At 38.1% G+C, this 26191-nt stretch overlaps 3 protein-coding genes across 3 annotated transcripts in view; all 3 read left to right on the plus strand.

Annotated features, from left to right (window-relative positions):
• The window catches only part of LOC120552612, a 254426-nt gene extending 248361 nt beyond the window's left edge, over positions 1-6065 (plus strand). Inside the window, 1 exon segment of the mRNA XM_039790790.1 lies at positions 4509-6065. Coding sequence (XP_039646724.1) covers positions 4509-4539 — 31 coding nt within the window. The 3' untranslated portion in view covers positions 4540-6065.
• Positions 6066-10873: 4808 nt separating this feature from the next.
• LOC120552742 lies at positions 10874-16207 on the plus strand. Its single transcript, XM_039790969.1, has 5 exons — positions 10874-10929; positions 11418-11564; positions 13455-13601; positions 14763-14860; positions 15975-16207. The coding sequence occupies exons 2-5, from the start codon at positions 11437-11439 to the stop codon at positions 16205-16207; spliced, it is 606 nt and encodes a 201-aa protein (XP_039646903.1). The 5' UTR covers positions 10874-10929; positions 11418-11436.
• A 3-nt stretch (positions 16208-16210) lies between these two features.
• On the plus strand, positions 16211-22947 carry LOC120552619 (NLR family CARD domain-containing protein 3-like). The gene is made up of 3 exons (XM_039790802.1): positions 16211-17437; positions 19976-20152; positions 22866-22947. The coding sequence occupies exons 1-3, from the start codon at positions 16245-16247 to the stop codon at positions 22939-22941; spliced, it is 1446 nt and encodes a 481-aa protein (XP_039646736.1). The 5' UTR covers positions 16211-16244; the 3' UTR covers positions 22942-22947.
• Positions 22948-26191: the final 3244 nt, after the last annotated feature.

The following is a 26191-nucleotide window of genomic DNA, read 5'->3' on the forward strand; positions in this document are numbered from 1 at the left end:
TACTCATGAATGTAAACGGTTGTTTAAAACTAGGAAGTTAATTATTAACAGACTATCTAGACCTACATTTGTTCATGTCTTAAATAAAATGTTATGATTTAGAAAAAGGCCTAAACTAATAGGTGGGGTGTTAACACATCTGTTACAAATACTTACCAATAATGTAATCCATGATTCACTCATGAGTTACTACTGGTTAGTTAAGTATATTGTGTGAGCCCATCTAAAGTGAGTACTTTCTATGCTTTACAAAGCATTTATAAATGAGTTCCAAAGGCTATCAGAACCTGGACACACATGTATTGTTCTATTTGGACATGCCTTCAGAAATATGCCTACGGATAGTTAGTGTTAATGCATCTTTAACAAGCACTTACCAACACATCAGTTCATGATTAACTCATGAGTTACTACTGATTAGTTGACTACATGATGTGAGCCCATCTAAAGTGAGGACTTGCTATGCTTTACAAAGCATTTATAAATGAGTTGAAAAGGCTAGCAGATACAACAGAAATACAAGTAAAAAAGTATTTGCAACCCTTATTACAATGTAGTAAGAATGTACATTTATGAAATAGCTCATAGTAGTGTTATGTAGTTGATATCAGTGTGAATTTGGACCAGAACCAGACGAAAACTAGATTGTTAAGAGCCAGAGAATTGAACATCAATAAAGAGACTAGGAAACCAGCATACAGTTTGAGAAGTGTATTAATATACACAGAAACATGGCATACACATATACAGATAAACACAGGTATGAAAAATAACAACTAAAATAATAAAGTGCGCTCATAAGAGATAGAGTGTGGTCTAGACCTACTCTATCTGTAAAGTGTCTCGAGATAACTTATGTTATGATTTGATACTATAAATAAAATTGAATTGAATTGAATTGAATTGAATAAAAGAAACCCTTTTCAGTTCTATGAGTTCAATTGTTCTTTGATGACAAGAGTTCAGAGATGTTCAACGTTGGGGCCCATAAGAGTTTGGTTTCTGCTTGTCCTACCACCATGAAGAAGGAATCAAGGGCAACCCGTATAAGTTCTGAGTCTCGATCCTGTAGCTCGCCACCCAGCCCACTGAACTGGGAATCTCTAACCCCTGGAAGACTCTGGGATCTGAAGAATCAATGTGATCCAATATCCCTCTCTGGACCGGACCTCCCGTGCATAGCGCTTCTCAAATCTCCACCTCCTCCACCTGTAGACAAGGCCAAATCAGTTCTCTCAATTACTATTCAGAAATAAAATCAATTGTTTAGGCTACAATGAAAATAAAATGAGGTGATATTTCAGTTAACCCATATTGAAATATCTAAATCTCTATTCAGTTGTACAACCGTTCTTAAATTTCTTCTCTTAAGTATCAAAAGTATATAAATCCCTTTCAGGTATCAAAAGTACATTTATATTAATAGGTAACCTTTATACAAAAAATACATTTCTAATTCAAGTTTTATGGAACCTACCTTATTAAAATGAACACTATTCTTAATATAATTGCATAAATTGCATGTCAAAATCTCTCAAATTGTATTATTTTCCCATAACTTAAGCCACAGTGTTGTAATTTAGAGAAATTAAGACATGCGTGCTTACTTATCCCTCTCTGGACAGGTAACAGTAGAAAGGATGCACTAAAAATGTGCCTCTAGGAGTTACTTCTTCATAAACTCCAGTTAAACAATTAAACACACAACTTGTACTAACATTCATTCAACAAAATACCCACAGCTAGCAATAGTGTTGAAAAGCAACATTACTTTCCATAACCAATAGACAGAATCATTAGCCTTTTCACAGGCTATTGTTTAGGCCTTTTTCTAAATCATAACATTTCATTTAAGTAATGAACAAATGCAGGTCTAGATAGTCTGTTAATCATTAACTTCCTAGTTTTAAACAACCGTTTACGTTCCTGAGTACCTACTTAATATTGCTAAAATTACTTCATTTACAAATGGTTAATGCATCATGTAGGAATTATTAAAAAATATACTGGGCTTACTTACTATGGACCAACCATTTACTAACTGTATTTACAAATGCTTTATTGATTAGAATGAATGTAGGAACTATGCTTTACAAATGATAAACAATGAATTACTAATAGTGTGTAGATAGTTTATAAAGGGAAAAGTATTTAATTTACCAATGTTTTTTGCAATACTTAGAAAGTGTCAAAAGTCTATTTATAAACATAATTTTTGAGAGCCTTATTTACTATGAACAAACCATTTATGAGTGTGTATACAAATGCTTTATTCATTAGAATTAACATAGGAGCAATGCTTTACAAATGATGAACAAAGCATTTAGCAATAGTTAGCAACTGGTTTATAATGGGAAAATTATTTCATTTACAAATGGTTGTTTCATTATTTGTTAAGTATAATCATGTACTTACAAACACATTTTTCAAGATAGGCTTATTTACTATAAACAAACCATTTATAACTGTGTGAACAAATGCTTTACTGATGATGAATTATGTAAGAACAATTAATTAATAATGATGAGCAAACCATTAACTAATAGTTAACTAATGCCTAATAAATGATGAATTATGGATAGTTATTATAAAGTGCTACCAGTATTTTCTGTAAACCTCCAACCTTGTCAGTGAAGCTGTGAGAGGAGAGAGAGAACAGTCAGCCAATCATACTGACTGTTCTCTCTGAACCCAACATCAGTAAATCATCATTAAAGACAGCAGTGAACGTCTCTCTGTTTCTGCAGTAATGATGCGTTCAGGACTCTCAGCAGTTTATTTCCACTGTTTGCTTCAGTGAATCTGATCCACTTGGTGTCTGAACAGGACTGAAGTATCTGCTTCTCTTTATACTGGATGTGCTGCATCACTTTTTTTCCAGTTGAAAGTTACAGGGGTCAGCGTTTTCCCAGAGTTTCAGATTCTATTTGCGGTGGTAGCTAACCCAGAGTGGGGGGTGCACTTGCGGAAAGAGGTGCAGACTTCTTATATTAATTGTACTGCAAATATTTTTGGAAACTTAATAGCTTAAATAGCCAATCTGCCCACAGTCCCATCCTCAAGGCTATAAGGGTGCCGGGGCAGTCACAGCACACAATGTAATCTTTCAACAAACAAAAACAACATAAATTTGCTCTTTGACAAAACTAAAGATACCACAAGCAGTTATTCTGTTTAACAGCCAGATGCTGTTCACCTCTTTATGACCTTTATGCTAGACAAAAAATAAACTTAATTGTTACTGTATATGTTGTTAATTTGTTGAACATGAACAGCATTCTAATGTTTGCAACTTACCCAATTACCCTAGTGGGGATTGTTTTGTGTCTCTTACACATAAAATAACAATAACAACATAACACGTGTAATGTTTTCTATTTTGAAATATTGATAAATAAATTGTCCGTGATGTTGAATAGCCTGTAGGTCTACAGTAGTGTAATGGACCGCCCCTACAGTTTGTCAGGCATGTGAACCGCTGATTTATTGTAAATGTAACCATCATAGTGTGAAATCCAGTTGAACTGATGCTGTTAGGTGAACGGGGCTCAGCAGAGAGGTGGAGAGAGACGACGTCTCTGCAGCTTATTCAGGGAGTCAGGTCAACGCTGCTAAAGACCTCAGAACTTAGAGTTTCATGTGTAGGCTCCTCCTATATGGCTCGCATCAGGTGTTAAAATTAACTTTACCAAAACACGGGGGAAAGTATTTAATGCAACATACGAGATTTTTACTTTTACAGGATATAAATTTCTCAATTTATTACTGCTAGATGGCAGCACAGCCCGCCTCCCAGACAGACAGCAGTTGGAACTCCCGCGGACGGAGCACTCTGCATCCGTCAGCAGAGGTTTCCCGCTGCGCTGCCGGTCCCCAGAACAGCATGGTCACCTGGAGAGTCCGGTACAGTCTGACTCTGCAAACAGAGATACCATCAGCGCTATACAGCGGAGCGTTCAGATCCAGTCAAATCAGCGCCAGCAGCATACAGTAGTGACTGTGGATGAGAGGAAGGCTGGCTGCTGAATCAGACGTTTTGGTGCTCATGATATTCCTTTGGCGCCGGCTAAAACCTCTTTGGGGAGCGCCAAAACTTTTTCTATGCAGGAAAAACCCTGAATAAATACCGGTAATAACTTCATAATACTAACCATTAAACACCGGATGGACTCCAGCCGTCTTCTGTGCGGGGAATGTGTTTGATTATTATGAATTATTTCTAGGCTTCAGTACTTATATCTACAGGTAATGTTTATATGAATATACACAGAAGGGAAAAGAAGATTTCTCCATTCTCAGCTGAGGTGGAAAGCATAGAGCTGCAGTGTTTTACCATTGCACTTTACACTGCATACATTAGCCTAGCAGCTAGCGGAGTTTCCCTCACCTCATAACTTAATACCATTAACCACCATACTGTTGTGATATGTTGCTTCTTCACCACGGTATGAAAACTACATACAGTCACAGCTCTATTTATCTCTTCTGTTGTCTTCTTCTCTCATCAGATGGACGGGGCCTCGGCTTCCAGTAAAGTGATCAGAAGGAGGATGTGTGGGAGGATCAGCTGAGTCCTGATGATCCCGAGAGGTTGAACCAGCAGCAGCACCTCTAAGTGGGCCATGTTACTGGGAGGTAGAGTGGAGAGACTGACTGAGGCTCTGCACGCTTCCACATTAGAAATGGCACGTGGCCATGAAAGAAGTATGTCGGGCAAGTTGATTGGCCGACATTAGCCTCTCTGGGTCAGTGACGGGGGCTCTGTCTCCATCAGAATCAGCTGACTCAGCATACGTCAGACTACAGAGTGGAGCCAAGTGTGGAAAGCATATGTTTGCTAACATTTCACATTTTCACATCAATGGTAAACTTGACTGTCGTCGCTGCAGGACAGTCACCTGTTTGTCTGATAAACTTAACTGCCCCGCCCGCTGAAACAACCGTTACCTCACAGAGACCTTTACACATTTAAGTGCTGTCAAGTATGTATATATATATATATATATATATATATATTTGTAGAATATATATTTGTAATTTTTTATTTGTTCTGTACTGCTGTCATGAATCAGCCATTCATGAACCTCGCTATTGTCGCCCACTGTTCACGTGGTTTTAAAACGTCTTCTTTTCTTTGAATCATCCTCATCTTTTTGTTGGTTGCTTCTTTCAACCGGCCTTTTTACCACAGTAATGTGCCGCCATTTTTTTTAATTAGCTTAAACGAAAGAAATTGCGGACTTGGTTGAAATGTGAAAGAAAAAACAACTAATGAATCACTCAATTCTCATTGGCTACCCGCCAACGTGGCAGGTAGACAGTTTCACCCGCCAATGGCAAAATTCACCTGCATTCGGCGCGTGGTCAGGTGTTAATTTCAGGCCTTGCACACACACAGACACACACAGACACACACAGACACTCTCACACACGGGTCCCGACTCGGAGTTCTTTAACCCCGTGCTAATAGGGAAGAGTTGGCTCAAGAAGGCCGACAGAAGAAGCTCTCAGTGAATGAAAAAGAACTGATATGAATGTAATAAAATTAATAAATCAGTTTGTTGTTTGGACAAATTGTGTATTTACCATTAATACAATCTTATGAAAAAGTGTTTTATATTTTCCAGGCCAGTGATCTGGATTATTTTGATATCTTTTTGTCCCGTTGATCACTGGGCTTCTCCAGCTGGACATGATTGATTCAGATATTTTGGAGCCAGAGTGACTCAGCAGATTAGGACAGCAGAACTGTAGATTTCCAGTCATTTAAACTGCCCTCAGCTTCTATTCCTGTTAAATCGGCCTATCTCTGGATCTCTTTGGGTTGCGTCTTCACGCTGTTGAATGATGAACTGCTGTTAAAGTTGATCAGATTCTGGAACTTGAAGGTTGATGTCAGAACTCAGAAGTCTGCCAGTAAGTTTAATTCTCATTCTCATCAGTGCTGGATTATATTTCTGTACATTTGTTCTTTCTTCTGTATGTTTACGTTCTTATTTCATATGAATCATTACATCCTGTATCACTGTAATAAAAGTATGAAAATGGGGATCAACCCAACATCACTTTCTCTAAATGCTTCATCCTTCAAATAAAAGAGAGCAGGTCTAAAGAAACTGTTGGCTTTGGGCCCCTTCGATGTCAGAGCTGCCATTAAAGGTGGAGAGTCCAGTTCAGACCAAAGACCAGTGGAGACTTTAGTCTCTTTGTTAGTCTCCGGTCTGCAGCGTTCTGAAAGCTGCCAGTTAACAAAAACATGCTAGCTAACATGCTAGCTAGCTAAGAACAGTGCATTTGGAATCAATATTTAAGTCAGAGTTAGCGTAAATGGATTAAAACGTCTTGTGTTAACTTTTAACCCTTGTGTTGTCCTTCCGGGTCAAAATTGAAAATTAAAACTTTTTTGAAACGTTTTTGCCTCTTTTTTATGCTTTTTTCTCAATGTTTTTGCAACATTTTTCAATGTTCAACTTCCACCAGTATACATTAACAGCAACTTTACAGCAACTCATTTTTAAAATTCATAGTCCTATAAACCTCATTTAGCCTTTATGAAATTATATCTAATTTGTGAGTTAAAGCAATGAATTATTTTGACTAAAATCAGAGGATGTTGTTGATTATCCCAGACTGTCAGAATAATGCTATAAACTAAATAAAACACCCAAAAGTCAATGACTGTTTCATGGAACCATCCACATTACTTTTGGGGCACTTTGGTTGATAGAAACCCAAATTTCTGCTAAAGAAAACTTTGAAAATGAGTCAGATTTGACCCGAGGACAACAGGAGGGTTAATAAAGATTACAAGAACAAAGCTGAGTCAGCATTCACATTAAATTTTTTTCTAAACAGTATTCTGACTCACCTCTGACATACATTCCTCTAATACTAGTTAAAATAATTCATAATTTTAGCTTTTTTGACTTAAAAATTAGGAATAATTTAAAAATCAAATGGGGGTTTATTGACCATGAATTCTGAAAAATAAGTGTAACACTAGTGGTAATAATACGGTGGCCGGGAAGTGCAATGCAACATTACAAAGAATGAAACACTTTTACATTTTGGAAAACAAATTTACATTTTGGAAAACAAAATAACATTTTGGAAAACAATTTACATTTTGGAAAACAAAATAACATTTTGGAAAACAAATTTACATTTTGGAAAACAAAATAACATTTTAGAAAACAAATTTACATTTTGGAAAACAAAATAAATTTTAAAAACAAATTTAATTTTAGAAAACAAATTTAATTTTAAAACAAATTTACATTTTGAAAACAAAATAACATTTTAAAAACAAATTTACATTTTGGAAAACAAAATAACATTTTAGAAAAACAAATTTACATTTTGGAAAACAAAATAACATTTTAAAACAAATTTACATTTTAGAAACAAATTTACATTTTGGAAAACAAAATAACATTTTAAAAACAAATTTACATTTTCGAAAACAAATTAACAAGATGCAAAACACTTTTACCAGTCCCAAACAAATTTACAAATGACAGATTCTTTCACGGAAAGGAATAAATACAAACGGAAGTGATGAGGTTTTGTATACATGTCACCTTGACTACGCAGTTATGGATCGAATGCGTCAATAGCGCCATCTTGGAACAGGGAGGCACTGCCTTATATACTGTCTAGGGCCGTCCTTAATGCATCAGCTAATGTAGGCAAGGTCTAACGAAATAAAATCACTATAAATCGTCAAAATCTCATGCGATGTTCTTTTTTTTAAACAAAAACAAAGAACTAATTAATGTGTTAATACAAAAATATTTATTATAATTTCACAGATATGAGTACAAACGAATATCTCTAAGTTCTGCTTCAAATAAGTTTAAACAACTGAAATTCAGGCTCACTCCCCACTTATTCTATTTCTGCATGTATTTATTTATTTAACGAACTTTAAGTCGGTTTCCGTCCACAGTCCGAGTCCCAACCTTTAGAACCTGTATTAACGCGCTGTACATCCGCTCTTTAGCTGATTGATTCTCCCGCCCTCTCACGGCCCAGCAATGCTGGGTTCCAGCTGCGTGGTGTCTTTTGGCTCAGAATGGGCAGTGAGCTCGCTGAGACACCCCCCTCTGTGCTTCACCTGTCATCTTTTTTTCCAATGTTTCCTCGCTCAATAAAACTCCAACACCCCACACTAAATCACATAAACTTATTACCCTTACCACTCACACACACAAATTACTCACCACACACCTCATCACCGTATGTGGTACATTCCTCTAACTTCATTTTTTTTTGGCTGGTAAAGTTTTGCACTTTTTTTTCTATTATTTTTTTCAATTATTTTTAAAATTTTTCTAAAATTTATTTTTTCAAAATGTAATTTTTTCAAAACGTAATAAAAATTTTTTTCAATTTTTTTTTAAATTTTTTTTTTCAATGTAATTTTCTAAAACGTATAAAATTTTTTTTTCAAATGTAATTTTTTTCTAAAACTATTGAAAATTATTTTTTTCCAATTAAATTTTTTTCTAATTTTTTAAAATGTATTTTTCCAAAATGTAAATTTGTTTTCCAAAATGTAAATTTGTCTCGAGCTTTGTAAAAGTGTTTCATTCTTTGTAATGTTGCATTGCACTTCCCGGCCACCGTATAATAAGGTGGTGTTGGCGTGTTTACAGTACTGGTGGTAGTGGACAAAAATCCTCAACAGCAAAAAAATAAAGCAACAAAAACATTGAAAAAAAGTGTCCAAAAAAGGGACAAAATTATCAGAAAAAATATCACAAAAGCGTTAATTTTCTATTTTGACCCAAGACAAGTGCCATCAGCGGGGGAAGATAACACGACGGTTAAGAGAAAAAATCTAATATCTTTGACTGTATTATTCCATGTCTAATATAGCTTTCTTTCTTTCAGTTTGGGCTTCATAATGCCCCCAAAAAATGTCAGCAAAAATGTTTCTTAGCCATCATAGACAAAAGCACAAAAAACGTTGGAAAAAGCGTTAAAAAAGTGCATAAAGCATTGAAAACAACTCCCAAAAAGTGGAAAACGGCCGGAAAAAGGGAGAAAAACTAGGCGGACAAAATGTATTGTGAACCAAATTTAAATGCGGGCCGGATCAAAATGTGCGAGGGCCCGTGTTTGGCCCGCGGGCCTCGAGTTTGACACGTGGATAATAGCTTTGGAAAGAAACGTGTCATGTACTGAAATAAAGTAGTTTTTGTGACATGATTATGTCTGTTTGGCTTTTGGGAAGATAAGTTAAAACAACAACAGCACTCAGTGTAACATGATTTGACAGTATTGCTTATTTCCATATACAAGTGAAATAAGCCTTTTTTTCTACAGTGTTTTTATTTCTACTTGAACAGGTTGTGTGTGTGGCATCTAGAACTACATTAGGGACATCTCGGTCTTTTTACTCATTTATTGCTCTTATCAACATGTAAAAGTGGATCAGCTTGCTTTGTGCAAATGTTTTTTTAAGTTTGTTCTTAGTTGTGGTATCCATGTGTTTCTATCTGAAGCATAGACTGTTAATATAAATATACAGTCTATGGTCTGAACTCATCCATTATCGCCTGGCTTTGACGAGGGGGTGGAGAATTTGATCAGCTGTGTGCTTGGCCATCAAGTGGTATTTCAGACTGGACATGCTGCGATGATAGCTCAGTTCACAACGACAAAACACACAGATCACTTTGGTCTTGTCAATGGAACCATTTGGCAACTTTTTAAAAGTAAACTTTCCATTCAGAATCTTATTGGCATCCATTTCAGCATCCCACACTCGCCATCCACTCAAAAACTTAACGTTAGCGTGCTTCTCTTTGGCCGGCTGGCGAGCCCAAACCAGTGTGTGGCGTGCCTGTTGTTGTGTTTCCAGTCTAGCTAGATCTGGTGTGGTGTTGTAGTTTTTCTAACGTTACTAGTTGTTGCAACAGCATGTGGTTTGCGTTAACGCCGTTAATAACATTTTAATTTAATTGACAGCACTAATATATATATATATATATATATATATATATATATATATATATGTATATATATATATAAATAAAACACACACATACACGCACGCAAACACACAACAAACATACACCCTCACACAGAAACCGAGAAACACACACAGACACACTGTGGTGGCACATTTTATTTTAACCATTTGTTTTTAATGATATTGACCATTTGTTTAAAGATTGTTTTAAACCTCCACAAAATCCTGTTCCTTCCTGTAGACTTAAAGGCACCAGTGAGAGAGCTGGCCTTGTAGACTGTGAGCAATAGCAGAAGTTATTTTCGCTAAAGAAATTGCAGCTCCTCATTTGTTTATTTCTCGCAGATAAAGTGAAGAAGGCTATAACACTGTCTGAACCGTATCTCTTTCTGTCTCCTAAGATAAGCAGGTGTTTAGTCTAATGTAGAAGACACAGGAGCAGAATGGAAGGTTGTAAAATCATCTGACTGTCTATGGTATTTTTTAGAAAAGTGGCAGCATGCTAAAGATATTTGAAGAGGGGTGGCTTAATGGAGTTACTTCACTATAAGATGTTTTGATTTTTAGGTTTCTAGTTAGGAAAGACATTTTCAGTTGTGCTGCGTGTACCTTTGAAACTGTGTTTTCTCCATTTGCAAATGTAAATAAATACTCAAAGACCAAACTTTGGTTTAATTCTCAAACAGTCGTTATTCGTTTTGATTTTATCATGAATATCACTAACTCTGCTGCTTCAAGGAAAACTTCCACAACAACACTCACACACACACACACACACACACACACACACAGACACACACACACACTCTTAGATAAACTCAGTTGATTTCCTGTAAATGAAGAGGTGGGAGGAGCAGATCAGGTACATGAGAACAGGTAGAGTAGAGTCAGGTGAGACTCCATTTAATGTGAACAGAACAGAGCGGGAGGAGGAAACTGAAGGCTGAGTGGTAATCAACATTTATTATTTTACTGTCAAAGTCTCTGAGTCTGTTCTCCCTGTGGACTGTAGAGGAAAGAAATGTTAGAATGAACTCAACAGTTTGATTCATCTGGACACAAAGTGCTGATTGGCTGAATAATTAATATATAATAATACACATTAAACCTGCTGTAGACCAAGAAAACACAGATTTAAAGATAACTGACGGAGTTCTAGATGGTTTTAATGGAATATACTGTTAGCGCTTTCCCTTTTACAGTGGCAATTCAGATTTTCCGAGGTCAAAGTCTGAAACATGCCCCCGATCTCAGTTTTCTGAGCCAAGCTATAAACTGGCATTGCTAACAATGGCTAACCTGGCAAGAGTTATTAACCCCACAATAAAAAGCAGTTGTAAAGGGAATTCACTATGTGTGTGTGTGTGTGTGTGTGTGTGTGTGTGTCTTGATTCTTGTGTTGTGAGCTCACAGTCAGTGTTGCTGTGTTACCTCTCAGACTGACTTTAGATCAGAAGATGAGTGATTTGGAGGAAGAGGAGGACGGAGCAGAGTCTGTAGTGTCTGGCTGTCAGTCTATGAAGAGTGACCGGTCCAGAGGAGAACCTCCAGACTTCAGTAAAGAACCTGGACCCTCAGACACAAAGTAAGATAACTGATACCAACTCATTTATATGGCTCATATCCAGATTCCTCTGCTGTTTTCTATTGATTCTGTGTTTGTATATTAAACTTTCCAATAAGACAAACTTTTAATCGCGCGCACACACACACACACATCGACAAAAACACACATTCTAGCAACCACACAGATAGACACACACACACACACATAAACACAGACAGACACACCCTAAACCACACACAAAAAAACACAGCAAAAACAGACACACACACAAACACAGACACAAACGCGCGCACACACTACCACAAACACACACTAACACACACAGACACACACAGACACGAAAAGTTGTAAAATTAACTCCATGAGTACCTTTTATTCCAGTCCTGGTCCCCATGGGTGAGGTCATGTCAGGTCATGGATCCCACCAGGATAGATAAACAAACACACAAACACTCATGCACAGCTACACAGACACACACATACAAACACACACACATAGACAAACACACACACACACACACACATGCACAGCTACACAGACACACACAGACAAACAAACACACACATAGACACACACACACTCTAACACACACAAACACACACACACTAACATACACACACACACACTCTAATAAACACACAGACACACACAAACACAGACACACACACATACACACACACACACATACTTACACAGACAGACACACACACACACACACACACTAACACACACACTCTAATACACACACAAACACAGACACACTAACACACACACTCTCTAAAACACACAATAACACACAGACACACACTAACACACACACACTCTAATGAACACACAAAAAACACTGACACACACACACAGAAACAGAGAGACACACACACTAACACACACACACTAACACACAAACACACACATACAGAGAAACAGAGAGACACAAACACTAACACACACACACTCACACACACTAACACACTAACACACACATACAGAAAATCAACTCCACTGGGATCTTTTTTTCCGGTCCTGGTCCCCATGGGTAAGTGATGTCAGGTCATGGATCCCACCAGGATATAAAAACAAACACACACACACACACACTCATGCAAAGCTACACAGACACACACAAACACACACATAGACAAACACACACACAGACACACACACACATGCACAGCGACACAGACACACACAGACACACAAACACACATAGACACACACACACAAACACACACACACTAATAAACACTAATAAACAAACACTAACACACACACAGACACACACAAACACACAAACACACACACACTAACATACAGACACACATACATAGACACACATGCATACACACACACACACATGCACAGCTACACAGACACACACACACACTAATAAACACACACTAACACACACACTATCACACACACACACTAACCCACACACACTCTACAACACAGACACACTAACACACACACACACACACAGACACACTAACACACACACACAAAAACACAGACACACACACACTAACACACACACCCACATTATTATTATTATTATTATTATTATTATTATTACATGTCATTTAGCTGACGCTTTTTATCCAAAGCGAATTACATATACACTGTAGTATATATTGTAGATCAGAGGCTGCACGCCTCTGGAGCAACTACGGGTTAAGTGTCTTGCTCAGGGACACATTGGTTGATGTATCGCAGTGGGAATCAAAGCCGGGTCGCCCACACCAAAGGCATGTGTTATATCCACTGCGACATCACCAACCCATACACAAACAGACACACACACACACACAGAAACAGACACACACACACACACACACACTAAGACAAACTTGTGTGTCTTGATTCTTGTGTTGTGAGCTCACATTCAGTGTTCCTGTTTTACCTCTCAGACTGACTTCAGATCAGAAGATGAGTGATTTGGAGGAAGAGGAGGATGGAGCAGAGTCTGTAGTATCTTGCTGTCAGTCCATGAAGAGTGACTGGTCCATAGGAGAACCTCTGAATTTCAGTACTAAACATGGACCCTCAGACACAAAGTAAGAGAACTGATACTAAGTCATTTATATGACTCATTTTTAGATTCTTCTGCTAATAGTAATAAAAATAAAATGCATAAATCAACACCAAAATACAAATAATCAGAATAACAACTTTCATGGTTGGCTTCATACCTCTGTATCCCAAGTTTTAGATAGTATCAGACTCTCCTATTCAATGTTCCTTACAGTTTCTCTTGAAGATAAATGTCTTTTACAATAAAAATAAAAATCCTTAGTTTCATAATATACATTTTCCTAATAATATTCAACTAGAACTGCCAGCAGTTATGACAGGGTTTGCAAATTTCCTATTTAAATGCATTGACTTATTGGCCAAAACACGTCTACAGTGATTATAGCTCACCCTGACGCGATTGCACCAATTTTTAATTGGTACAAATTTTGACTAAAGTTTTTTGCGGTCATGTGAGATGTTTTGTGCTTCCACAATATTATACTGTTGGCAATCTTTAAATTGATTGATTTGTTGATGTGATCGATTGAATTATTTATTCAGATGTGATGATTGATTGATTGATTGATTGATTGATTGAAACTATGGTGCGGTGGCACAGTTTAGATAGATAAGGGAAACTGATCACTAAATGTTTAATAAGATAATCAGAGAGGAAAAGCAGTTATTAGTGTTTATAAAAGCAGGAGAGTTTAGATAAAAGGAACGTTTTTACAGACTGAAATCAAACAGAACAGTAACAACACTTTTACTGTTCTCTGAGAACATCTGAGCTTTGAGACACTTTTGGGCAAATGTTGATATCTTTGAACAACAATCAAAAATTAATTTTAATTGTAAAGATATTTCTTTGTTTGTTTTTGTTTTGGGGTGGCAGTGGCAGTAGCAGAGTCCGGAGGGAGTTGGGTTGGGAACCGTAGGTGAAGTCCCCGTATGGACCAAAAGTACAGCGTGTGGACTGGTAGCTGGAGAGATACCAGATTACCTCTTGGGCATTGCCAAGGTGCTCTTGAGCAAGGCACCGAACCCCCCCAACCGCTCAGGGTGCCTGTCCAGCACTCTGACATCACTCCATTTGTGCATGTGTATTTCTGGCCAGTGGGTTTTAACAAACAGAGTGTAAATTGTAATTTCCCCACTGGGGATCAATAAAAACTATAAATTATGAATTACTAAATTCACAGAGAGAAGAGCAGTGATGTTTCTGAGGAGGAGCTGTCCAGAACCAGAACCAGAACCAGAACCGGACTGCAGACAGCCAGTCAGAGCAGCTCTGAAAAAAGTAAGTCTGTCCATCTGTCTGCTGATGTCTTCATGTCTCAAACACGACTGTTGTGTCATACAGCACCGACATTTAACATCATTATGAATATCATTACATTTTAATTCTACCTGATATTTAACTGAATGTTTTTTTCTGCTCCAGCAAATACATCTGCTCTGTATCACTTCTCCTGTGTTCCTGTCTGTACTTTCAGATATCAGCTTTAGTTTACTGTTTACTGAATGTTTTAGTGTTTTAGTTTATACTTTGTTAAATTATTGCTGATGTAAACACACTTTTGTTGTTGCTGCTTCTCTTAGGCTACACCACTAGTTGTAGCATCTTTACCGCTACGTTGAAATTTTCAAGCTTTAAGTTTGGAGCCAAAAGAGATCTCTGTAGTAGCTTTAAGTCTCAGAGAACGAGACGTTGTGACCAATAAGACACAATCAGGAGGAGAAACATTGGCGTCAGTGTCGGTGTTGCCAAAGGTCTCTGTTTGCAGCCAATGAGAATGCAACACAACCCCGCAGATTCCAAACCAAAACAAGTCTGAAGTGGTTCCTAATGTCTCCGGTTTAGGGGCTCAGAAACGCCAGAGAAGGGGGAATGAAAAGGGGAAACACCAGAACAGGGGGAATGAGAGGGGGAAACGTAGCAGAAGATATTCCTTTTTAACCAAAACGTAGCAATGTAAATGTAGCCTTAAAGGTTTCCACCGACAAACCAGCAGGAGGCTTTTTTTGTGAAGCAGCTACAGTAAATGAAGTGCATTTGTCAGCGAGATTCACAGTTCTTTGTTCTTGTTGCTATTCAATAAAAACACGAGCTGATGATTCTCTGCTTCCTCTGCTGTCAATCAAACATGTTCACTGACTCACAGTCAGAGGCTGAGAGACAAAGGAGCAATTCTGAGGTTTCTCTTTCAAAATTAAAACAGACTTAAAAAAACTAAAACGAAAGAGAAGGGATGATTACTTTATAACTTTTCATATTGATAATAAAAAACTATCGCCAGATTGTAAACTTTTCTGCTTATTTTGATCTTTCACCTTTGTCCTTTTTTTCTAGAGAATTGTTGTTTTGAGACTGAAAAAACTATTAATAAATAGACTTTTGTATTTCCTTACAGTGTACGTTCTTAAACATGAACATAAGAACAGCGTGAAGGGGACATATGAACATGTGACTGAAGGAGATGATCAAACAGGAAGTGGAACCCTCCTCAACACGATATACACTGCGCTCTACATTACAGATGAACTGAGTGAAGAAGTTAATACCCAACATGAGGTGAGGCAGCTTGAGACAGCTTCCAAGATGAAGACCCTCCATGACTCTCCAATCAAGTGCAGCCATCTTTAAAGCCTTACCTGACCAAAAGAAACACATCAGAGTCGTTATGATGATCGGAGTCGCTGGCGTTGGAAAAACCTTCTCAGTGCTGAAGTTCTGTCTGGACTGGGCCGAGGGTTTAGAAAACCAAGATGTGGATCTGGTGATTCCTCTTTCCTTCAGGGAGCTGAACTTGATCAAAGATGAGCAGTACAGTCTTCTGGAGCTGCTCCGTGTTTTCCATCCAACATTACAGGAGGTCACAGCAGAGCAGCTCGCTGGCTCTAAAGTTCTCTTCATCTTTGACGGCCTGGATGAAAGCAGACTTTACCTGGATGTCAACAACAATGAGGCTGTTTCTGATGTCACACAGAAGTCATCAGTCAACGTGCTGTTAACAAACCTCATCGAGGGGAAGCTGCTTCCCTCGGCTCTCGTCTGGATAACTTCCCGACCTGCAGCAGCCAATCAGATCCCTCCTTTGTGTGTTGACAGGGTAACAGAAGTACAAGGCTTCACTGATGACCAGAAGGAGGAGTACTTCAGGAAGAGAGTCAGTGATGAAGAGCTGTCCAACAGAATCATCTCCCACATCAAGACATCCAGGAGCCTGAACATCATGTGTCTGATCCCATTCTTCTGCTGGATCACTGCTACAGTTCTGGACCACATGTTGACTACAGACCAGAGAGGAGAGCTGCCCAAGACCCTGACTGACATGTCTTTTCTCCAGAAGATTTCAAAGTATATTGGAAAGAAAGATAGCCATGGTGATAGTGAACATAACAATGACCCATCACTGGATAACTTCCTGAAGAGATGCATAGAGAAATCCCTTGAAAGTAAAAATGGCCACCTGGACCTGTTTGTCCGCTTCCTTCATGGCCTCTCTCTGGAGTCCAACAAGAGACTCTTAGGAGGCCTACTGGGTCAGACAGAAAACAGTCCAGAAATCATCCAGAGAGCCATCAACAACCTGAAGGAGATGAATAAGACCAATATCTCTCCTGACAGAAGCATCAACATCTTCCACTGTCTGACGGAGATGAACGACCACTCAGTCCATCAAGAGATCCAAGAGTTCCTGAAATCAAAGAACAGATCAGAGAAGAAACTCTCTGAGATCCACTGCTCAGCTCTGGCCTACATGCTGCAGATGTCAGAGGAGGTTCTGGATGAGTTGGACCTGCATAAGTACAACACAACATGTGAGGGAAAACTGAGACTGATTCCAGCTGTGAGGAACTGCAGAAAGGCTCTGTAAGTCCAGATGTGATTATCAACACAATAAATCAATGTAGAGCTTTTTCTTAATCACACCCCAAAAAGAAAGTTTTTATATTTTCCCACCACTAGTCTTGGTGATATTTGTGTTTCTGTAAAACAGCTATCAGTAACAGTTTTTTTTATTTACAGGGACAATATACAGCTCCTTAGCAGTTCAAGAATTAGCTATAAGCTCATTTTCATCTGTAGTACCAGGGCAGGAAACAGAGAATAACATCTGTCTGTTAGCGAAATCTGTTTACTGTAGTAAAATACAACAATCAAATTTCACAGTTTTAAAACTCACACACTACAACAATAAACAACAAAAACCACAACACAAAAGCACTACTTTGACAACAAGAACCACAACATGAAGACAACAGCAACAATACAATTTCTCAACATTAAAACACCACGACAATAGTGACGATAAAATCACAACATTTAGACACCACTACAACAGGACTTCACTACATAAAGATTGGCTGTTTGGGTTGATGATTGATGGAGCATGATTGGGTTGATTTCAGCCATGATTTCAACTTTAATTTAAAACCAGCAAAGTTGTTACATTCTCTGAGCTCACTTAGTACTGCGTTTTAATACTTTGTTGTTGGTTGTCCTAGTTCTCCTCCCAGTGCCTGAATGCAGTGACACAAACTCATTTAATGGTGGAGCGGCCAGATCATTGATTACTTTATAGACTAGACTAACATCAGCAAGAAACACAAAACTGTCAAAAGTCATGAGATTATGTCTTTGCATTATGTTACAATGTTGATAACTTGAGGGCTTTTTGTTCAATGCCTTGAGTGTTTGTTCATAAAGTTTTTGCAGTGGAGCAAGTGGTGTTTATATTAGCTTGTGATCAGTTTGTGATACAATATGATATGACTGACAAAATCATTGAATGCATCAACCGTTTTGCTGCATGCAAGGGGAGCTGATTTCTAATATATCTAAAGTTCCTTAAATTAAATTTGACAGTTTTACACACCTGTTTCACGTGTTTCCTAAAGGACAGCTGTGAGTCCACAATTATTCCCAAATCTTTAAAATGTGACACAGTCTGGATCCTATCTCCCTCAACAATAATATCTGGCTGACTTCCATTTTTTTCTATTTTAAAAATACATGCAGTTCAGGCAGAGAGTTGTAATGCAGCACAGGAGACCCTGAGAAGAATTGCAAATCAAAACCCACAAAATCATAATAATGAACAGGTAGAGAATGGCAATGAAAGGGCTGGAGAAAGAGGAAAGGTGACAAAATAAGAGGGCTGATATGATGATCCATAACAACACAATGACAAAGTCTTTATTCATTTTAGGGAAAAGCTCATTGATTAGGAGTAGGGCTGCAGCTATCGATTATTTTAGTAATCGAATATTCTACCGATTATTCCATCAATTAATCGAGTAATCAGATAAGAAATACTTACTAAGAAATAATTAGTAAACAGCAAAAGTAAATATTTAGTATTGCAGTTTACTAAAAAACAGGTTTCCTTTTTTAGAAAAAGTAACATTTTTTATTGCCAAATTCCAAGACCCTTAAAAAAAACAATACATAACATTTTTGGAGGCCCAAAAGTTAATATTTTTCACCCCATTCCCCTTCTTGCCTCTGGCTCTTTACACTGGATATGCAAAAGAGCTGGTCACTGACCAAGGGTTTATAGCAGGGCTACTTAACTACACTGTTCTGGGGGACACATTTTCAGAAGCCTAATACACAGTGAGGAGCATAGATATATCTATGGTGAGGAGAAAGAATAAAGAATGCATGATGACGTCATTCACGTGCATATTAAGTAGCCATGCTGGGGGGAGGAGCCGGTTTGTCTCCGGCAGCAGCTAAATTTCCAAAGATTAGAAGCAAACTAATAAAAAGTTACACTACAAACCGACAGCTTTTGTTTTACCTTGGTAAAACATGTCTATTAGCAGAGTAGCATGTTGTAGGCTAGTTGTGTAAAACATCGCTATTAGCAAAGTAGCATGCTGCAGGCTAGTTGTGTAAACAGTGCGGTGGACGAGAGCAGCAGACGTTAGCTACCTTGTGTCGGGTTCGCTCCGTGGAATGGATGAGTACACTGGAGGTTTGTTACAGAGATGATGTAGCAGCATGTTTGCAGCTTAAAATGATCCCAAACTTTCTGTCGTTTTCTCTCGCCTGTCTCTTCTCTTAGACCCTCGCTATTTTCGTCTTCCTTCATTTGTAATCTGGGCTGTCAGTCTTGTGTTTATATACTGTCTGTGCTTGTGTTGTGTCCGCAAAAGCACACACCTCTTGTGCGCTAGTAATAATCATCCGTGCGGAAACACAGGGAGCCATACAACCTTAATTACATTGATTTAACGAAGCGAGGATTTTTTGTAATCGAATTATTCAAGTTATTCGAAGAATCGTTGCAGCCCTAATTAGGAGTAGGAGGAGTAGTAATGATGAGCTACACATTTAAAACCTCAACACACTAATTGGATTATGAATGGATTTTTTTATCTACTTCATTTGTTCTTTATTCAGATTGTGGAGCTACAGTTTGTCAGAGAGCAGCTCTGCTGCTCTGGTCTCAGTGCTTAAGTCCAACCCCTCCCATCTGAGAGAGCTGAACATGAGTCACAACATCAACCTGAAGGATTCAGGAGTGAAGCGTCTGTGTGCTGGATTGGAGAGTCTAAACTGTAGACTAGAGACTCTGAGGTCAGTTCATCTATTTTCTTCTTGTTGATTGAATTTAAATCAATAACAGAAGTTTTAAATTTCTATGCAGATGACACCCAGCTCTACCTATCCACTAAACCCACCACATCCCTCCCTCCCACCTCTCTATCCAACTGTCTTCAGGAAATCAGATCCTGGTTCTCCCTAAACTTTCTCAAGCTCAACAGTGACAAAACTGAACTCCTTCTTATTGGTACCAAATCCATCCTCTCAAAATTAAATGACTTCTCTATCTCCATCAACAATTCATCTGTGTTCCCCTCCCCCCTGGTTAAGAGTCTGGGTGTCATTCTATATAGCACTCTGTCATTCCAGTCCCACATCAATAACCTCACTCGGTCAGCATATTTCCATTTACGTAACATCTCTCGCCTGCGCCCATCTCTCTTCCCCAACAGTGCTGAAATTATGGTTCATACCCTGGTCACCTCCCGACTAGATTATTGCAACTCTCTCCTCTATGGTTTACCTGACAAATCCATCCATAAACTACAACTAGTCCAAAACTCTGCTGCCCGCATCATTACCAGAACCGCCTCCATCACATAACACCTGTCCTGCACCAACTTCATTGGCTCCCCTTGAAATACCGCATCATTTACAAGATCCTCCTCCTTACATTTAAAGCTATTAACAATTTTGCCCCTCAGTATCTCACCGAGCTCCTCCATATCAAGAAACCCACCCGTTCTCTCAGGTCATCTTCCTCCATCCAGCTCATCCTCCCACCTGCTCGTCTGGTTACCATGGGGTCTAGAGCTTTCAGTCATTCAGCCCCCCACCTCTGGAACTCTCTGCCCCACTACATTCAACACTCCGCGTCCATAACCACTTTCAAATCTCACCTAAAAACTCATCTTTTCAGACAGGCTTACTCTCTTTAATTCCTTTTCTTTTTTTTCATTATTGCTTTGACTGTAATGACCCCACCCTTTTTCTTGCTCTTTTATTAATAGTATTATCATGTTATTTTAGTGCCTGTTTCTCTGATTGCTTGTTTAATAGATTGAGTGTTTTATTGCTGATTTTGTAAGGTGACCTTGAGTGTTTAGAAAGGCGCCTATAAATAAAATGCATTATTATTATTATTTATTTTCAGTTTGTCAGTCTGAACAGTTTATCTCCAGATGTAGTCTGGACTTCAACTGGATCAGTGTTTGTCACAAAACTTTAAGAGTATTTCTTCAGTGTGCTGCAAAATTAAATCAATAAAAAAAATTGGTTTAACGTGTGAAACACATTTATAATAAAAAATAAATAAATAAAAGAAATAGGGCTGCACAATTTGTAGAAAAAGTCATATTGTGATTTACAATACTCTGATTGCAAAAACGTTCTAAACTTGAACATACAAATAAAATATAAATACAAAACAGACAGTTTATATTTTAAGAGTCAGAGGGATGCAATTAAAGTCACAGAAGTACATTTGTTTAATCTAATATAGACTCTTTGCATGTTACGTCATGCTCCACTCGCACAAATTATGAACGCAATGACGGACAGCGGAAGAGCTATGCAGTAGACAGACGGTAAGCTAAACGCTTTTCGTTCGTGTTTGTGTTCTCATATTCACAATCTGCAGAGTAATCCTCACCAACACAAGCATGTGTATGTATTGCCTTTCTGTTTTAAATGAGTGATAAATAAAATGATCCTCAACCAGCTAGCTGCCATGCTAACCAGCTGTTCCTGCTAACAGGTCCAACCTGATGATGACCCATATAACTAACATTGGTTATTCACTGACCTAGTTACATATCCAAAAAAGAAAGCTGTTCCCTTGATCGTTTAACTTAACACACATACCAAAAATATTGGTTAAATTAATATGACATGGCACGGAAACTAGCTTCAAAAAGGCCAAAAAACGAGTTAAATGCAGGTCTGTGGAGCTCCTACAATGGCTAGCTGACGAGGTAGGTGCAGCTAGCTTTGGACTGCTAGCTAGCTGCTGCCCATCGCGTAATACTGCAATTTTAACATATACACAATTGGCACAGTCAACGGTATGTGGGTAAACCACCAGCCTCTAAATGGGCTACTATACTACTTAAGTAAAGATAGATGTTAAACAAAATAACCCTAGATTGATGCTTATCTTTGCCATATGGACCCCCATTAGTGACATCGTGTACCTGTAACTACTACAAAGAAAGACTAAATCAATTGAAACACAGTATATGGATACTTAACACATAGTGTACATGTGTTACGGTTGCACTTGATTAATGGCCCAAGGGAGGAAGAGTAGGGGTATCAATCCTGCTACACTTCAAATACCATTGTGAAGCTACCAGATATACTCAACGAGAACGGACGACAACTTGTTGTTCAATAGAAGCCATCAAGCCATAAAAACAGTTTATTTAGTGTTGTGTATTTCAAACTGATTGAAACTATGAAACTTTCTGCTCATCTACTACACTGTTTAGCTTGTTATTGCCGGTGATTTTTGCCGTCCATCATGGTGTCGTCACGTGGTCGTGGTCACGTGTTTGCAAAGGGTCTATATAATTTTTTTAATATGTGTGGAAAGAAAGCAAAACATGATAGCATAAATATTAAAATTGCACTGCAGAGAGAACAACTAATTTTAAACAATACTAATTTTAAGGGAAAGCTCATTGATTAGGATGTAGTAATCTTGAGCTACATATTTAAAACATCAACACATCTGATCTTTATTCAGATTGGTTGCCTGCAGTTTGTCAGAGATAGCTGTGCTGCTCTGGTCTCAGCTCCTGAATTCAACCCTTCCCATCTGAGAGAGCTGAACCTGAGTAACAACGGGAAGCTGAAGATTCAGGAGTGAAGCTGCTTTGTGGTTTTCTGGAAAGTCAAACTGTAGACTGGAGACTCTGAGGTCAGTTCTTGTATTTTCTTCGCGTACAGTGTACTGTAAATGTATCAAAATTAAATCCATAACAGAAGTTTTAAATTTCTATCAGTTCACTTGTTTTCTGTGTTTGTCCAAGTACAAATCACAACAACTCTTTGTTTGTTTTGTTTGTCAGTCTGAACACTTTGTCTCCAGATGTAGTCTTGACTCAAACTGGATCAGTGTTTGTTTTAAGATTTATTCTTCAATGTGCTGCAAAATGTAATCAATGTTTAAAAGTGTTTTACATGTGAAATGCATTTATAATTAAAAAATAAAAGAAATAGGGCTGCACCATTTGTAGAAAAAGTCATATTGTGATTTATTCAGATGCTTGCAAAAAATGCACCCAAAACTATTTTTTTCTGTTTTACTCAACTTAAACATACAAATATTGTAAACAATACTCATTTTAGGGAAATGTCATTGATTAGGACATAGTAATGTTGAGCTACACATTTAAAACATCAACACATCTGATTGGATTATAAATTGATTTCTATCTTCATTTATTCTTAATTCAGACTGTATAACTGTGCGTTTGTCAGAGATCAGCTGTGCTCCTCTAGCCGCAGCTCTGAAGTCCAACCCCTCCCATCTAAGAGAGCTGGACCTCATGGACAACAACCTGAAGGAGGCAGATGTGAAGCAGCTGTGTGATCTGAAGGAGAGTCCAGATTGTAGACTGGATACTTTCAGGTCAGTAGAGGGTTGGAGTCAGTCCATGCTGGTTTCAGCAGTATCAAACTAAACACGGTTGGTATCTAAGCAAAGATCCAGTATTTTCTGTAAACCTCCAACCTTCTCAGTGAAGCTGTGAGGAGAATGGTGACAGGCTGCAGGATTGGACAGAGGAGGACAGCCAGCCAATCAGATGAGCCAGAAGCTTGTTGTGATCATGTGTTTGAGTTGATGTGAGACGCCAACTGTTGTTGTGTTCATGTCTGCAGGAAATCAACCTGGATTACAGCTGACAGCATCACAATTTATACAGAGACATCCAATCTGAACTCTGAGTGTTTGTTCTCTCATTTCAACACTAAACAACTGATCTGTTCATCTTTGTCACAGCTCTGAGATCACTCTGACTGAAGCCTGCAAATCACTGGCTCTTATTACTACAGTGTTGGTTTTAGCAGCTCTGCACCCAACATCAGTAAATCATCATTTAAGTGAGCAGTGAACGTCTCTCTGTTTCTGCAGTAATGATGCTCAGGACTCTCAGCAGTTTATTTCCACTGTGTACTTCAGTGAAATCTGCAGAGTCAACAGACTTGATGCCCAAAGTCTCTGCAGGTCTGTGAGCTTCACTCCAACACGTTAACATGAGAGCTTAAAGAAGCAGGCTGCTCTAACAGCCGCCTCCACTTGGTGTCTGAACAAGACGGAAATCTCTGCTGCTCTTTATACTGGATGTGCTGCTTCACTGACTGACAGCTAATGAATGGAGTCCCTGGAAGCACTCATTTATCTCTTCTGTTGTATTCTTCTCTCATCAGATGGTAATATCTGTTAGACTGATCAGAAGGAGGATGTTGAAGAATCAGCTAAGTCCTGATGATCCCGAGAGGTTGAAGCAGCAGCAGCACCTCTAACTGGGCCATGTTACTGGGAGGTAGAGTGGAGAGACTCTGGGTGTTTCACAATCCCAAAAATGTAAAGAACAGAATTGTGTGAACAGAGGCCGCCTGCAGAGCTCCAAAATAATAATAAAAAAAAAAAAAGAAAAAAGAAAAAAGAAGTCTGATTGAGAAAGGCTCTCTGACTTTGACACGTGGATTATAGCTTTGGAAATAAACGTGTCATGTACTGAAATAAAGCAGTTTTGTGACATGATTATGTCTGTTTGGCTTTTGGGAAAATAAGTTAAAACAACAACAGCAGTCAGTGTAAAATGATTTGACAGTATTTATTGTTTATTTCCATATACAAAAAGATATAACTGAAATAACCCTTCTTTTTCTACAGTGTTTTTTGTTTCTAGTTGAACAGATTGGGTGTGTGGCGTCTCTGCACTGAGGACTAGAACTACATTCATTCATCCAATAATGATCCTGGCACTGAGTGGAGACAAAGAGAGATTTCCAATAGATTTATGAAAAAAAGATAAGAAGAGAGAGAGAGAGAGAGAGGGAGAGAGAAAGAGAAAGAGAGAGAGAGACGCCACACACTTCCTTTCTTTTTTCTAAGCAGATCTAGCAGTTTTTTCTACAAACCACCACAGTTTGAAAAAAAAGATACTTCCTAACGAGGGGATTTTCATCGGGACTGCAAATTAAACATCTATGTTACAGTGATTTCTCAAAAATGAAAATAAAGATGCCCACTGGAACCTCTGAACAGCATTACAACAGGAGAGAAGGGGATTTTATTTTCTTAAATCGGATGTCCTTCCTGTTTGGTCATATCTCTCCCGTCGGCTGCATACGTACATATATATTTATATATTTTTAAAGAAAAAACAACTTTTCCCACACTTGAGTCCAGAAGTCAGTTTTGTTTTTTACAGTAATGAAACCCAATTTTTAGCTTGTACACTCTAAAAAACATCTGTGTATTAACAGTTGTGTGTCTGTATATTTTAACAGAAATTCTCCCTAGGACGTGATTCACAGCTGTATTGTAGTTTATTACATTTTGAAATTTAAACATGTTTAAAATTAAACATTTTGAAATTGCACTCCGATAACTTTTGTCAGCGAAATAGGTTTATTTTTGGAGATTGAAGAGGTCACTTTTTTCAACATTTGTGACTTTTAATTTAGTTTTTGTAATTTCTTTCGACGTTAGTGTTGCAATTTTTCTTTTCCTTTTATGGTTCTTTTTCGATATTTTTCAACGTTTTCAAAAGTTTACTAACTGAGCAGCTTTGCGTGAGAGAATTTTATACAATAGGCCTAACTGATAATATTCTGTATTTCTGTATTTTAACTGTGGCTACACATATTATTTCTCTTTTTTTAATGACGGGGCAAAGTTCAGGAAACGAGCTCCCAGAAAAATTTTCTGTAACTTTAGGAATTTATTTCTTAGAGTGGAGACAGTCGTATGTTTTTTTTTTTTTATTCTAGCACGTTTGTTAAATCAGTAGTACAAGTTTGTCTCTGAGTTCTACAGCTGAGCTACCACAGAGAGAC

Source organism: Perca fluviatilis, chromosome 22 (assembly GCF_010015445.1).
Source record: "Perca fluviatilis chromosome 22, GENO_Pfluv_1.0, whole genome shotgun sequence".
In the NCBI taxonomy this organism is placed as follows: Eukaryota; Metazoa; Chordata; class Actinopteri; order Perciformes; family Percidae; genus Perca; species Perca fluviatilis.